The 15,472-nt window shown below is 48.0% G+C and overlaps 1 protein-coding gene across 6 annotated transcripts in view; it reads left to right on the top strand.

Annotated features, from left to right (window-relative positions):
* Positions 1-323: 323 nt before the first annotated feature.
* Atxn2 (ataxin 2) overlaps positions 324-15,472 on the top strand; it is a 102,104-nt gene continuing 86,955 nt past the window's right edge. For 5 of the 6 annotated variants that reach the window (XM_021161688.3, XM_021161685.2, XM_029477312.2 and 2 more), the window contains exon 1: positions 324-964. In XM_021161688.3, the coding sequence (XP_021017347.2) occupies positions 324-964 (641 nt within the window). Of the gene's footprint in view, positions 965-1,603; positions 1,747-15,472 lie in introns of those variants that run through there. The other variant, XM_029477313.2, reaches the window with a different exon arrangement.

Genomic DNA, 15,472 nt, shown 5'->3' on the forward strand with positions numbered 1-15,472 from the left:
GCAGCTCGCGGCGTCCGTCCCCGAAGCAGATCCCGAAGCTCAGACCCGCCTTGGCGAGGGCGGATCCCTCCTGCCCCCCTCCACGGCCCTAGCCCGACCCCGGGGAGAGCGAACGCGGCCCAGCGCTGCGCCCCGCTCTTCACGTGTCCCTGATCCGCCCCCCGGGCCGTCTCACGTTCGACTTCCGCCTGACCCTTCCGACTTCCGGTAAAGAGTCCCCCCACCCCCCCACCCCCGGCACCTCCCCCGCCCCGGCTCTGTTTCTCATCTCCGCGCCCTCCAGGCCCGCGTCAACCCCGTCCGCGTCTGCCAGCCCGGGTCCCATGCGTCCGTCCACCGCCGCCGCTCACCGGCCCGCGGCGGGGGGCCCCGAGCCGCGCCGCCCGGCGGGCTGGGCTGCGCGGCGCTCGCTCCCGCGGACGGCGCGGCGCGGCGGGCGGGGCGGCGCGGTGGCGTATCCCTCCGCCGGCCCTCCCCCGCGCGGCCCCGGCGCCCCTCCCCGCGGGCCGCGTTCGCCGCCCTGCGCCTCAGACTGTTTTGGTAGCAACGGCCACGGCGCGTCCCGGCCCGGCTCCCGGCGGCTGCTCGGTGTCTGCGGGCCTCCCCGCCCCTTCGTCGTCGTCCTGCTGCCTCTGGCTCCCGCGGCCGCGCCGGCCCGCGCCTGCCTGCCCGGCGTCCGCGCGTCCCCGCCGCGCTCCGGCGTCTCCTCCTCGACGCGCCCGGCTCCCGGCTGTCCCCGCCCGGCGTGCGAGCCGGTGTATGGGCCGCTCACCATGTCGCTGAAGCCGCAGCCGCAGCCGCCCGCGCCCGCCACTGGCCGCAAGCCCGGCGGCGGCCTGCTCTCGTCGCCTGGCGCCGCACCGGCCTCGGCCGCGGCGACCTCGGCTTCTGTGGTGCCGGCCCCGGCCGCGCCGGTGGCGTCTTCCTCGGCGGCCGCGGGCGGCGGGCGTCCCGGCCTGGGCAGGTGGGTGTCGGCTCCCCCAGCCCCCTCCGCGCCGGGCCGGACCAGGTCGATCCCGCGCCGCTCGTCCCCTCCCCCGCCTCGCGCCCCGTGACCGGCCGGCTTCGCGATGGGCCGGGGGGCCCGCGGAGGGGCGGGAGGCGCCGGCAGATTCCTTCGGGCTTCTCCGGCCGTGTACAGCCTCCCGCACCATCGCGTCCCCTCCCCCCAGACGGCCAAGATGGACGGCCCGGGCGGCCCCCTGCCCCTCCCGGGTGTGCCAGGGGCGATTGGTATCCCCGCCCCACCCCCTTGCTGCGTCCACCAACACCCCCCCCCCCCGCCCGGGATGGAAGGGCGGCTGAGCCAGGGTGCGGGTCGCAGGAGGTGGGGGGGGGGGATCCTCTCCTGAAATGAGCCTCTTTGCCGGGTGGAGAGTCCGGAGGGAGGAGGGGAGATTGAGGCCCAGCCGCCCCAGGTAGGGTCAAGCCGGGTGTCCTGCATATCTATTCCCCCGCCCTGCAGACCCTGGGAAGGTGGGCGACGGAGGCGAGGTGGGTGGCCAGCGGCCTAACGCACCCATCCCCCTTTAGATCTGGGGCGGCGGGGTTCCTGCAGCGGGCCGTTCTCCCCCCCCCCCCCCCAAATGGGGAAGGGGTGGGAGTGCCGGGCTCCCTCCAGGCCCGCCTCCCTCCTTCCCCGCAAGGTCCCCTGCGCGCGGGTGGTGGCCGATCCGCATTGCTGTTCCTCGTCCGCGGAGCAGAAGGCGCCTTTGAATAGAGGTGGGCGAGGGCCGGACTCGCGAGGTGGGTTGGCGGCGGGCTCTGGACTCGCACCGCATTTTCCCTCCCGACACCCCCCCACCCCGGCCCAGTTCCTGCAATTTTTAGGCGTGAGGAGCCGCAACAGAGGAGTTGGTGCGGGTCCCGAAGGCAACAACGCCCGAGTGTTGGCTTGCGCCCGGACCCTCTCCCTTTCCCTGGGCCCGATCTCGTTGGTAGGCTGGGGTGCTGTCCTGTGTGACTGGGCTTGACTCTGGAGGGTGTGTGCGTGCGGGGGTGGGGAGTAGTGGGGGTGTTTGTCAGTTCGTATTTCACGAACTAAGAAATGCTTAGTGTTAAAACGGAGAGGCAGATGCCAGTAGACTCCATTCCATTGTGGCCGGTGTCCTTAACTTGGGAAACGCCGCCGCCAGAGCTTACCAAGGGCATGCAAGTCCATTTCCCCCGTGCCCCTGTGTTACAGGCACTACTGTGCCTCCCTCTGGCCTAGGCCTGGTTGGCAGGGCCTGGAGCAGCCTCCTCCTTAAATAGACATCCAGGACTTAAGGAGGTGGGCAAGGGGGTTTTTCTTGTACGGAGTTTTCTTCTTAGCCGCATTGTCCTGCTGTTCGTTTCCAGAGAGTGTTCCTCTACAGCAGAAGTTAACCCCTAGGGTGAATTAGAGCCAGGGTTTTAGGGAATTCTTCTGGGAACAGTATGTTTTTTACTTTATTCCTCCACACTCCCAATTTTCCCTAACATGGGGCATTTCAAACCCTGCTTAGCTTGCCTCGTTCAAGTTAAACCATCATTTTATTTCCCCATCTCTGTGAAGTTAGGGTTTGGTAAGTTGTTTCTTTTCTGTCCTTGACTTTTAGTGAAAAACGAAAAGATACTTAAATGTAACTTTAAGGATGCATCCTGTTTTTCTTTGCTTTTTCATGTTTTCTCTTTAGTTATCAGAAAGTGATGTGTATGTCACTTTCACTCAAATACAAAGTAAAGCTTAAAGTTCCTAGGCTTCACCAGCTCTCTTTAGATGGTAGCTGAGTTGACTCTACAGGGAGGTGAGCAGGGTGTGAGTGCCAGCAATCCTTTTCTGCTCTTGAGGTGCTGCAAAAGTGAAAGGCATTTAGAGTCTTCCTTGCTTCAAGCTCTTTCACTTGAAGCCTAGTTTATTTATTTATTTATTTATTAACAGTTTTCATCCAATACTGGTACTCAGAATGTGTGAGTTTGTTCTGTACAGAGCCTTGGTTAATGTCATTCTCTCGTTTCAGTCCTGTCCTGTGGGTTCGTCGTAAATCCATTATAACTTGTAGAGTTTTGCTTTTGTGTGTGTGTGTGTGAGTGTGTGTGAGTGTGTGTGAGTGAGTGAGTGAGTGTGTGTGAGTGTGAGTGAGTGTGTGTGTGTGTGAGTGAGTGTGTGTGAGTGTGTGTGAGAGATTTAAAATAGGACTGGCTGCACGACTGAGGAAAGGAGGTGTAGCATTGGGGTTGGTGCTGTGCTTCAGGGGGTAAGGGCAATCAACTGGGATTCCCATACCACCAGCCACCACCACCACAGCAGGAAGCAACTGACTCCTCCTGCAAGCTGTCCTCTGACCTCTACACACCTGCCAGGGCATGTTCTCCTCCTCCACAGTAAATAAACTTAAAAAAGAAAAGGCGTCATGTTTGAGATAGCAAAATGTTCTTCCCAGCCTAGAAGCTCACTTAAGCAGTCTTTCACTTCTGGGCCTGCCCCCAGCCTGGAGCCTAACCCAGGGCCTTGCTTTTGCTACTCAGCCAGCCTGGGTCTGACTTGATTTTTGTGTGAATGGAATTTTGTGATTTTTGAGAAGAGTTTTTTCTTGTCAACACTCAAGAGGCCACTTTCTTAGAAAAGAACTGTGTGTGATCACTTTTTAAGAATCTTACACAGTTGCACCGGAATCTACTTCTTACTCTTAACTTTGACATTTTGTGAGGCTGTGCTCTTGTGGGATCGAGGCTTCCCCTTTAATCGGGTGATTTTTTATTTTTATTTTTTTTATAAAACAGTAGTGTACATGCTAAGCTAAGTTTCTCCCTGCCGGCTGGGACTTTGGTCTTCACGTTCCTGGTTTTGTGGAGGTGGTATGGTGAACTTTTTTATACTCAGAGCTTTTTGTTTCATCTTAATTTTTCCCTAGAGAAAGTGCCCAGGAGTAGTTTCACTAGGTCAAGGACTCTTAAGGTTTTATGGCTCTCACACGCTGTGCCATGCTATTTCTCAGAAGACTCAGTGGGTTCTGGAGCCAAGAAGGCAGCTCTTTGGGGGATGGGCGCTGTGTACTTGTTGGATGCTCTTGGGGAATGTTGCACTCAACATCAGGGGTCACTCACAGGCATGTGCTTTCATGTATATGTTTCCTGGTCATTTCTACTTTTAAAGATTTATTTTTGTATGTATAAGTGCTTTGCCCGTTTGTATGGTAAGTACACTGTATGTGTGCCCAGGGTCCACAGAGACCAGAAGAGGGCCCTTTATTTCCTAGAACTGGAGTGACAGACTGCTGTGAACACCATGTGGGTGCTGGATTCCCTGGTCCTCTGCAAGAGCAGCCAGCCTTTCTAACCCTGAGCCATTCGTCCTGTCCCTCTTGATTATGTCTCTTTGAAGTTTTCCAAGATTGTTTTTTATGTGTATGCATGTTTTGTGTGCATGTTTGTAAGTGTCTTCATACTTTACCGTTGCCCACAGAGACCAGGAGTGGGCTCTGGATCCCCTGGGATGGAGTTAGGGATAGTTGTGAGGCCACCATGTAGGTGCTAGGTTCCTCTGCAAGAGCAGCCAATGCTGGGCTTGGTGCCACGTGCCTTTCATCCCAGCCCGAGAGACGGGGCAAGTGGATCATTGGAACTTGAGGCCAGCCTGGTCTATATAGGGAGTAGACTTATAACAAGTGCTCTTAACCTCTTCAGCCTTTGTATTTGAGTTTTACTTGAGCTTGTACTGAGACTGTGTATGAAGATGTTTGGGGGTCTGTACTGTATAATACCAGTGCAGATCCATGGTTTCTGAAGGAACTATTCTAAAACTTTCTGGCTGTTAAAAAATTGTTAATCCTTTTTTATTTGTGTTATTAGCTGTTAGTTTATGATCACTTAAAAAAAAGTTAGCTTGTGGTGAAGCATGGTGGTAGGATTAACTGAAGGAGGTTGAGGCAGGAGGATCATGAGTTATAGGCCAGCCTGGGCTACACATGTACACCTTTGATCCTACCACCGGGGAGGCAGACAGGCAGTCTGCTGCTGTACCAAGCAGCCAGGGCTACGCAGAGAAACCCTGTCTTGGAAAAACAAGTTTAATTTGTTTATGCATACCTCTTGTCTGTCTGGTGCCTGTGGAGGTCAGAAGAGGAGGCCAGATGCCCTAGAGCTGTAGTTATGGGCAGTCATTGGGCTACTGTGTGGATGCTGGGAACTGAGCCCAGGTCCTCTGCAAGAGCAGCCAGTGCTCTTAGCTGCTGAGCCACCTGTCCACAACCATGCCTTTATTTTTTGAGTTCAGATCTTTTGTATCTGATTGTTCTTGTCCTTGAACCTTTGGTGTGCCTGCCCAACCCCCTCCCAACTGTTGGGATTGTAAGTGTGCACCTGCCTACTTTATGCGGTGCTGGGGTGGTCGTTCAGGGCTTGTCTGCATGCTAGGCACACGTTGTACCAATGTAGCTACATCCTCAGCTCCTAGTTAGTGACTGCACTGGGAGTCATCATGGGTTAATTCATATCCCTGCCTTTCCTCTTTATTGGATTTAGTGGTTCGAGGGGCAGTATCTACTTTGTAGACCAGGCTGCTCAAAATTTTGTTTGCTTTCTTTGTTTTGAGACAAAACTCTATTTGTAGCCTTGGGCTTAAAGGCTTGTATCTGTCACTCCTGGCTTATAGGCTTAGACATTTTTTAAATTTACTTTTTAAAATTTATGTGTGTATATGTGAGCTTGTGTGGTTGTGTACCACATGTGTGCAGGAGCCCTGAGGAAAACCAGACGAGGGTACTGAGTTGGAGATGGAGGCAGTTGTGAGCTGCCGTGTGGGTACTGTGGACTGAACCTGTGTCTTCTGGGAGATAGGTAAGCATTTGTAAGGAAGGAGTCAGCTCTCAAGTGTGACTTGTAGCTTTTGTTTTTGTTTTTGTATTTTTCAGACAGGGTCTCTTACACAGTTGTGACAATCCTGGAAGTCACTGTATTCCCCGCTGGTCTCCTAACTCAGAGAGATCTACCTGTCTCTGCCTCCTGAGGTGCACTCTCAAGCCTGGGTTAGTTTTGGATTTTTAGTTGTTGATGATGTTTGAGACAGGGTTTCTTTGTGTAATAGCCCTGGCTGTCCTGGAACTTGCTTTGCAGTCTAGGCTGGTCTCTAAGAGATAGACCAGAGTGCTGGGATTAGAGGCATGGGCCACCATTGCCTGGCTTGCCTGGAACTCCTTGAATCGTGCATCTTTTTGCCTCTGCCTCAGGCACCATGGCAGACTCCCACACCTACTTAAAAAAATGTGCTGGCTCACAAGCACATTTGGGATTTCAGGTGTGTACCACCATCCCCTACACTTCACACTTTAAACAATTTTTTTTTCTTTAAAATTACATTTGCAGGGCCTGGAGAAATGGTTTAGTGGTTAAGGGCACTGGCCACTCTTCCAGTGGACTGGAGTTAAGCTCCAAGTACCTACAAGACAGTTCGAAACTGTCTGTAACTCCTGTTCCAGGGGATCTGACTCCCTTACACATGCAGGCAAGGCACCAGCATACATAAAATACAAAATAATTTACATTTTGAGAGAGAGAGAGAGAGAGAGAGAGAGAGAATATGTGTGTGTGTGTGTGTGTGTGTGTGTGTGTGTGTTGGTAAATTTCACAGTTGTGTGATTGAAGATTCCAGGACAACTTGGAGGAGCTGGTCGTGGGCCATCGAGATGGAATCCAGGTTACCTGCCAGATGCCAGACCGGGGGCAAATGCCTTTCTCTTTAAGCCATCTTTCCAACCCTCTCACTTTTTAAGAACTTTGCTTTAATCCCAGCACTTAGGAGGCAGAGGCAGGTGGATCTCTGAGTTCAAGGCCAGCCTGGTCTACAGAGTGAGTTCCAGGACAGCCAGGGCTACACAGAGAAACCTCATCTTGGAAAAACAAAACAAAAAACCACCACCAAAACAAAAAGAATGTTGTCTGACTTTTCAGCTTTGTTTTTTCAGTATTTTTATGGCTTTAATCTCTAAAGGCATTGCATCTTAGAAATTGTTCCTCTCACTTGCATTAAATGTCAGAGATATCTCCATAAGGTCATATCCCTCAAGTGCTTACAGCACCGCACAGCATATACATTGTTGAGTATCTGTTTGTAAGGCAGTGTTGAGTTCTTTCCATGTACTCATGACTAAACCAAAGATATTTCCTCTCCTGGAGTTTCATTCCTCTTTTGAGCCTTGAAGCTAGCGCCATGTGTGGCCAAGACTGTCCTGTGTCATCCCTGTCTTCTGGGGATTTCGGGTGTGGGCCACCACACCTATTTTGACTGAGAGGCAGGCAGCCTTAGACAGTGCACCTGTGGCCTGGGATTAGAGGAAGCAGATTAAGGGCGTGGAGAGTTTGAGGAAGGGATGGATGCAAATTTAAGTGGATTAGCTGAGCCTCCTAAAGAGGTAACAAGTGGAGGGTCAGGTCCTTCAGCCTTAAATCTTGGTTGCAGTTCATAAAGTTAAAACTGGCTCATTTTGTCATCTTTTGAAGTGATACTGATAGTTGTTTGATTATGCCAATCTGAAATTAGCAGAAATTAATACTTAGATCATTACAGATAAACTACTAAAGTAAAGAGACATGTTTTTGCTGTTCTTTTGGATGTATATATTTTACTGGGTTTATCCAAATATGTGGAAATTAGTTACCTGTGTTTGAAAGAAACAGTGTTGGGGCTGCTTTGAGTTCTGCATGCTAAAGTCTGGCATAGAGACAGTTATGGGATCAGGCATGGTGGTCTTGCTTTGTCTAAATGTGAACTTGTGGTTTTTGTTTCTCTAATTAAACAGTTGCAGTTTTATACAGGGGATGGGAACTTACCATCCTGATTAAGAGCCACATGATGCAGATTTAACGAACATCTCATTCTTTTGTTCTAACCAGCTTCATCTGGATTGGAACTTCATTCTAGTATAGCGCTGTGTGCATACACACACACTGCCTTTAGAGACTTTTCCCTTGAATTGTAATGTTCTATTTTGGCTAGGTCGAAATTGCTTTTAGTATTATATAGTGTTGAGCGGGTACAAAAGTCTATTTTTATAGTTATTTGAAGTGATGGTGACAGCTTCAGTGGAGATGTAAATGGAATTTATTAGGCTAACCTGCTGCTGGAGTTTTTGAATTGGAAATGCATGGGGGAGGGATGTAGCTCAGTGGTAGAGGGTTTGCCTAGTATTCAAGAGGCCCTAGATTGAATACTAGCTTCTGTCAAGAATGAAAAACAAACAGCAACATTGATTTGAAGTTGCCTTGAAAAAATAATTAAAAATACATGGGTGAGTGAGTTTGAGGACAGCCTGGTGTACATAGTGAATTCCCAGCCAGCTAGGGCTGCATAGCTAGACCCTGTCTTGGAAAGGTGGGGTGGGGTGAGGTGAGGGAATGAGCAGTGTGATAAGAGTGCTTGTGTGTTTGGAATAGGTGTTGGGAGGTCATCACTGTAAGGGGTGCGGTTGCCTGTTTTGGACAAGCCCCATGCTACTCCCTTGCCTCTGCTTTCTTAGTTGTCAGACACAGAGAGTGCTTTCAGGAAACTGCCCATCGATGGGTAGGAAGCTTGGAGTTGTTGCTGAAGCCTAGAACGATAAGGATACTTTTGAATCCATACCTTAAAACTAGTGTCATATGGTGGAAAATGTGATTATTTATTTAGGGACAGGGCCTTTGCCAAGGCTTGTGTAGAATCTGTGGTTCTCCTACTTTAGTTTCCTGACAGTTGGGATATAGCAGGAGCCATCACACCTAAATGGTCTTAAGTGGGAAGAGAGCCTCATACTTTTGAATAGTGTGCTGCACTTCTTCATGAGGGGTGTGTGTGTATGTGTGTCTTGAAGCATACATTTAGTTCTATAAGTGCTTGTACCAAAAGCTGCCTTCCTGTTTAAAACAATTGAGATCCTGTAGTTGTATATATGCTGTGTCTGAGCAATGTTTGGAAAAATAGACATGTGAAATATGGTGTATAATAGGGATATATCTCTATCTCTATCTCTATCTATCTATCTATCTATCTATAGGACACAGTCTGTGATAGAGATGAACACTGTCCTGGAGTGCAGAACAAATTTATTTATGAGATAAGTAAGCTGAGTATTCACTTATTTATAGATGGGGTTGGTTTTTTTTTGCCTTATAATTGGAACTTTTAGGTTACTTCCAGAAAAGCAAAATATTGACAGGCATGTTGGTACAAGCTTTTAATTCTTGGATTCCAGAGACAGGCAAGTAGTCTCTTTATTTTGAGGCTAAGTTCTAGGCCAGACAAAGCTACAAAATGAGAACCTCATTAAATAAAATCTCACTGGGAAGCAAAGTTAAATACTGAGAGTTTTTCTTTTCCTTTATTAAGATAACCAACATTACAGGTTCATATAGGATACAGACAGAGATATGGTGCATAGGTGTTTTTCTTCCCTCAAGATAAGGTATTGCCTTGGCTGTACTGGAACCCACATAGATCTGCCCACCTCTGCTTCCCACCTGGTAGGATTTTTACTTTTTGCCTAAAAATATTTTTAGGTTATTTTATGTATTTACAAGTGTTTTTACCTACATGTATGTGTGTGCACCGGGTGCATGCTTGTTACCTTTGGAGGTCAGAAGAAGGCATTAAGTACTCTGAGAATGGAGTTACATGGCCACCATATGGGTGCTGGGAAGACCAACCAGTGCTTTTTACCACTGAGTCATCTCTCCAGCCTCTTGTTTTAATTTTTTAGTGATGCACATTTCTTCAGCCTCTTACTTTAATTTTTAGTGGAACCTTTGTGTTTCTGGGAGTAATGTATATGAATGCAGTTTTCCTGGAGGCCAGAAGGTGGTGTCAGGCCCCCTGGAGCTGAAGTTAAAGGCTGTGTGTGAGCTGATCACCTTGGGTGCTGGGAATTAAACTTAGGTCCTCTGCAAGAGCACTCACTGGGTGCTCTTAACTGCTGATTAACTGCTGAGCCACCACTCCTGCCTCATAGATTAGATTTTGAGTTCAGTAGTTTGTATCTTAAAGAGTTTTTTTTTTTCTTGAGATGATAGAATTTTAGAGTATGGAAAAAGAAGAGGAAAAAGAAACCTTTCAAAATAGAAAGAGCTAAAACTTTCAGCTTTGGGAGATTGGGCAGCTTGCCAAAAGCAACTGTTGTTGATTGTTTTTAATTCTGCCCCTCCCTTCCATAAATGCAAACAGATAAACAAGATGGTGGGTGGGCTGTGCGTCAACCCATTAGAGCAGTGCTCTCCCAGCTCGTGTTAGACTCTGGGTTAGATCCCTGCCCAGCACCACAGAAAAGAAAATGAAAGGGAAAACACAGATTGGAGTTTGGCTCACTTAAATAAGTTCCTCACTTGTTTTTTGTTTTGTTTTGTTTTGTTTTTTCGAGACAGGGTTTCTCTGTGTAGCCTTGGCTGTCCTGGAACTCACTCTGTAGACCAGGCTGGCCTCGAACTCAGAAATCCACCTGCCTCTGGTGGGAGGCGTGCGCCACCACTCCCGGCTTTCCTTACTTGTTTTTAGTTTGTATAATTCTGCATAAATGTAATGTGACGTCTACTTAAATGTTTGCCTTTTAAAGGGCAGGGTCTCACATCCTAGGCTGGCCTGACACTTGGTATGACCTATCCTAAGGGAAAGGTTTTTTTATTCAGTGCTTCTTAGGTTGCCAGTGAATCAAAAAGCAGAACTTTCAGGAGCAAATGACATTGAGAGCAATGACAAAGAGTGTGAGAGGAGGTTGAGAAACTGCAGGCTTGTAGTCAGTCAGTCAGGAGACCTTAGAAAGCACACCCTGTGGGGTGTTTGACTGAGTTGATGACCCTGGGTCTTAGGCCCCAGGGCGTTACTGCCTTACAGCACAGCTTAGTTAATATGTTCACAGTGGTGACTCATAAGTTTAAACTATTTTTAATAGCTTTCAAAGAAGTATTTTTCAAACTGCAGGTCATAATTGGTTAGAGTATGACATCTCTGTAGTTAAAGTGGTTCGGGCTGAGGTGGAGGGTATTCCTCACTGTGCAGCTCCGGTTAGGTTGCAGTTTGCTATGTAGACCAGGCTGGCCTCTGACAGATGTGCCTGCCTTTGCCTCCCTAGTGCTGGAATTAAAGGTACGAGCCAGAATGTCTGGCCCTACATTTTTCTGTTTTTGTAACCCACTGAGTCGAGTTGGTGTTGTCTGTTGAGATGTAGGTGGATACTGGCTTGTTCTTGTAAAGGTCTTGTGCAAGTGATTGTGGCTGCAGCGATCTCTCGAGTGCAAGGACCATGTTGTATTCAGAAGACAGCATTTAAAACACTTCTCCTCATCCCCTGCTTCTTAACTTCTTTCTGCCCCTATTTCATGGTGTTGCTTGAAGCCTGATATCAGGCTCTAGGTGTCCTGCTTAGGCCAAGCACTCCGCACTCATTTATTTTCAGCATCTGACTAGGTGTGAGTCTCTGTAGTAACTACTGGCCACTGCAGAATGAATATTTGCCTGTCAAAGTTGAAAGTAGTTCTGACTTTTGGGTATGAGCTGCAGTATTTAGAAGGCAGTTGGACTACAAGTCACTTGGCAGAACACCACAGTTACCTTTTTCTGTCTGGCTATGCCCTCCTTAGCCATTGGCTTTGATCAGGTTTACCTCATCACAGCGTGAGTAGTTTTCTGGTGCAGTAGTTGAGGCTAGAGACTGATTCCCCTCCTCTTAACTCAGCTAAGCTGTGAGGGCTGCAGCTTTGTTGTTTTATTGTATCTCTTGGCCCAGAGAAGGTGACTGTCTGTGTCTAGTAAGGAGCACGAGTAGGGTGGGGTGCATGTGCTGCCTCCATCCCTGGCACCCCACACAAAAAGTGAGGCACTGAGTTCTTTACCTTCTGTCTTGTCAGTTCCTTACCTGGCTCTCCAAAAGTCACACAGATTTGCAGCTGGAAAGTTCTGGTGGCTTTAGTACTCAGTTCTATTTACGGGTGAAGAAACTAAGGGCAATGGTATTTGCTAAGTCTCATCTTGGGCTGCATAACTGATGTTAGAATGAGGTCCACCCCCTGATCCCCCAAAACCTAATTAATTAATTAGGCTACTCCAGGACCTCACATGCTAAACCTGTGCTCCATCCCTCCTCCCATACATGTTTCTTAGCATGTTTCCTGCTTTTCTTGTTCTAAGTATTCCAGCTTACTGCAGAGCCTTAGGAGTCATTACAGCCTCATTCTGTGGAGAGACTTTAGTGGTTCTCACTCTTGTCTGAGTCAAATCCAGACCATTCTCTTTGGTTGTAAGTCCCTCCATAGGTGGAACACACAGTATTCATTCAGCATGAGATAAAGTCTGTTGCTCTTGAGTTTGTCTTCTTTTTTTTGTCTTGTTTTGTTTTTCGAGACAGGGTTTCTCTGTGTAGCCCTGGCTGTCCTGGAACTCACTCTGTAGACCAGGCTGGCTTCGAACTCAGAAATCCGCCTGCCTCTGCCTCTTGAGTGCTGGAATTAAAGGTGTGCGCCACCACGCCCAGCTGAGTTTGTCTTCTTAAATGCAGTCTTCGTAGGCTTTCCCCCAGTTCAGTTACACAGTCTCATTGAAGGGGAAAGGGCTGGTTCCTGTGTCTGTGCTTCTCTGGGAGGTTTGGTTCAGGTGGCATCAGTGCCCAGTGCCTTGCATTAACAGCCTCTCCATCTGGGGGCTTCAGTTTAACAGTGAACACTGAGATAAGAGCAGAGTCACAACTGCAGTAGAAGAGGGTTAATGCCACCAACCAAAACAGATAGGTGGCTGTGCTGCTAATGAGCAAATTTAATCATACCCACCCACCACAGTTGTTTTAAAAATGTGTATGTGCTTGAACTCGGCTTATTGTCAATGTTGTCATACTCAGGTGCAGCCACAGCACACACTGACCGTGTTACAGAAGGGAGCAGTTACTGCTGCAAATGCAGAGTTTTTTTTGTTTTTTTTTTTTTTTAAAGATTTTTAAAAATCTTTTTATTTTTTGAGATGGGCCTATGAAGTCATGGCTGTCTTGGAACCTGTTGTGTAGACCAGGCTGGCCTCAAATTTACAGAGATCCTTCTACTTCTCCCTCCTTAGTGTAAAAAGATTAATATTAATCTAAATTAATTTTTTTTTAATTTGTGTGTCTGTTTGGGGGTACCATTAGAGTCCAGAAGAGGATGTTGCATCACCTGGCAGTTGTGAGTCCTGGGGAATTGAACCCAGGTCTTTTGCAAGAGCAGCTATTGCTCTTAAACTCCAGGGTCATCTTTCTCATCCCAAGAGTAATATTTAGATAGTGAACAATGAAGTGATTGATGGTGCAAGGCAGGACCTTAGGGAAGTTATAGAGTCTTAGTTTTTTTTTTTTTTTTGGTGGTTTTTCGAGACAGGGTTTCTCTGTGTAGCTCTGGCTGTCCTGGAACTCACTTTGTAGACCAGGCTGGCCTCGAACTCAGAAATCCGCCTGCCTCTGCCTCCCGAGTGCTGGGATTAAAGGCGTGCGCCACCACGCCCGGCTGAGTCTTAGTTTTTGAGGCAGGGTCTCTAACTGTGGTTCTTCAGACTCCCAGTAATTTTCCTGTCTCACCCTCCCAATTACACGTGTGAGCCACCATGCAGATTTAGCTTTTAAATACTACCCCTTGTCTCCAGTAATGGGGATAGGGACCAGAGAGCGTGCTCCACCATGGAGCTGCACTAGCCTCCACCTAGCAGAGTAATTTAAAGTGAAGACTTTTGTAGCTAACCTGTGACTGCTGACCTTTGTTAACCCCAGCCTAGTGTGTGAGCTTTCTAGTTGTGATTGCCCTGCCAGCACCTTGTGTGCTAGCCCTTCCCTTAGTTTGGTAAGCTGTGTAGTGGGCTAGCCCTTCCCTTAGTTTGGTAAGCTGTGCAGTGGGCTAGCCCTTCCCTTAGTTTGGTAAGCTGTGCAGCGGGCTTCCAGGGCATTTCTCTGGAGAGGCGACTCAGTGGTTAAGAGTCTTCTTCCAGAGGAACTGGGCTTAATGCCTAGCACCTACATGGTGGCTGGCAACTGTCTGTAATTCCAGTTCCAGAGGATCCAATACCCTCTCTGGCCTACACTGCATGCATGTTGTGCACATATGTATATGATGGTAAAAACACCCATACACATGAAAATAAAATAAAACATTAAAAAAATGTACTTCCCTAATGCCCAGTAATAGTGTGCATCTTTGTGTTTATTTATACGCCTTTTTTTTTTATCATCTCTGATTGGGACCAGCTTGCATTAGAGCAGGGACACAGCCCTATAAAACTTACGTGGTCTGTAACTGGTTAGTTATTGACTGGGGTAGTGGTTTCACTGTGGAAACCATGTGTTAAAGTCCTCTCTCTGCAGTAGTTTGTGTTTCCCAGAAATTACTTGTGCCAGGCTTGAGGACAGTAGTGGACAGGTGAGACCCAGGTCTCTCCTTTGAGCTCCCACATTGGTGCAGACAGCAAAAGTAGTTCAGATGCCTACCTGTCTATGGCATTCAGGCACTTGAGCTAGTGTGTTGCCTTATTGAACTCTTAGACAGCTTAGGCTACATAGTGGGGTCTCACTTTAAACCCCTAAGAAGGGTCTAGCATATGGCTCTGGTAAAGGCACTTAGCCTCAAAGTTTGGCAGTCTGACTTGAATCTGTAACCCCATTCCTGCAGGTTGCTCTCACCTCAATAAATATATGTAATAAATCTATTTTTGGGGGGGTGGGGGTGGGCTGGAGAGATGGACCAGCAGTTAAGAGCACTGGCTGCCCTTCCAGAAGACACAGGTTTGGTTCTCAGCAGCCACACAGTGGTTCACAACTGCCTGTGACTCCAGTTCCAGGGGAATCTCATATCTTCTGGGCAATCCACATACATGGTACACAGACAAAACACCCATTCACGTTAAGAAAAAATTTTTGAAAAAGTTCCTTAAAATGTTGAAAAATAGGAAAGGAAGACAGAATGAATTCTTCATTTACAGATACTTTTTAAAAAAGATTTATTTATTTTATGTACATATGAGTACACTGTAGCTATATAGATGGTTGTGAGCCTTTGTGTGGTTGTTGGGAATTGAATTTAGGATCTCTGCTTGCTTGGTCGGCCTCACTCACTTGCTCAGGCCCAAAGACTTATTTATTATTATAAATAAGTATACTGTAGCAGGGTGCAAGACCTCATTACAGATTGTTGTGAGCCACTATGTGGTTGTCAGGATTTGAACTCAGAACCTACAGAAGAACAGTCAGTGCTCTTACCCACTGAGCCATCTCTCCAGCCCCAGATACGGTTTCATGTGTAAAAGATCCTAAGGATTCCACCCCAGAATCAAGTCAGGGAAACTCCCATTCACTTTCAAAAACAAGGTCAGATCTGTCCAGACCTCACTGTTGATATTAGTGCCTGTCTTCTTTAATTTGTAAGTCATGTTCTAAAGTGCTCACCTTGATGTCTAGCACGTATCAGATGTTCAGATCATTTTTTTTTTTTTGGTGTTTTGTTTTTTTTTTTTTTTTGTTGTTGTTGTTGTTGTTGTTTGGTTTTTCGA

The sequence above is a fragment of the Mus caroli genome, unplaced genomic scaffold (assembly GCF_978045245.1).
Source record: "Mus caroli unplaced genomic scaffold, Mus_caroli_1 scaffold_4, whole genome shotgun sequence".
Classification (NCBI taxonomy): Eukaryota; Metazoa; Chordata; class Mammalia; order Rodentia; family Muridae; genus Mus; species Mus caroli.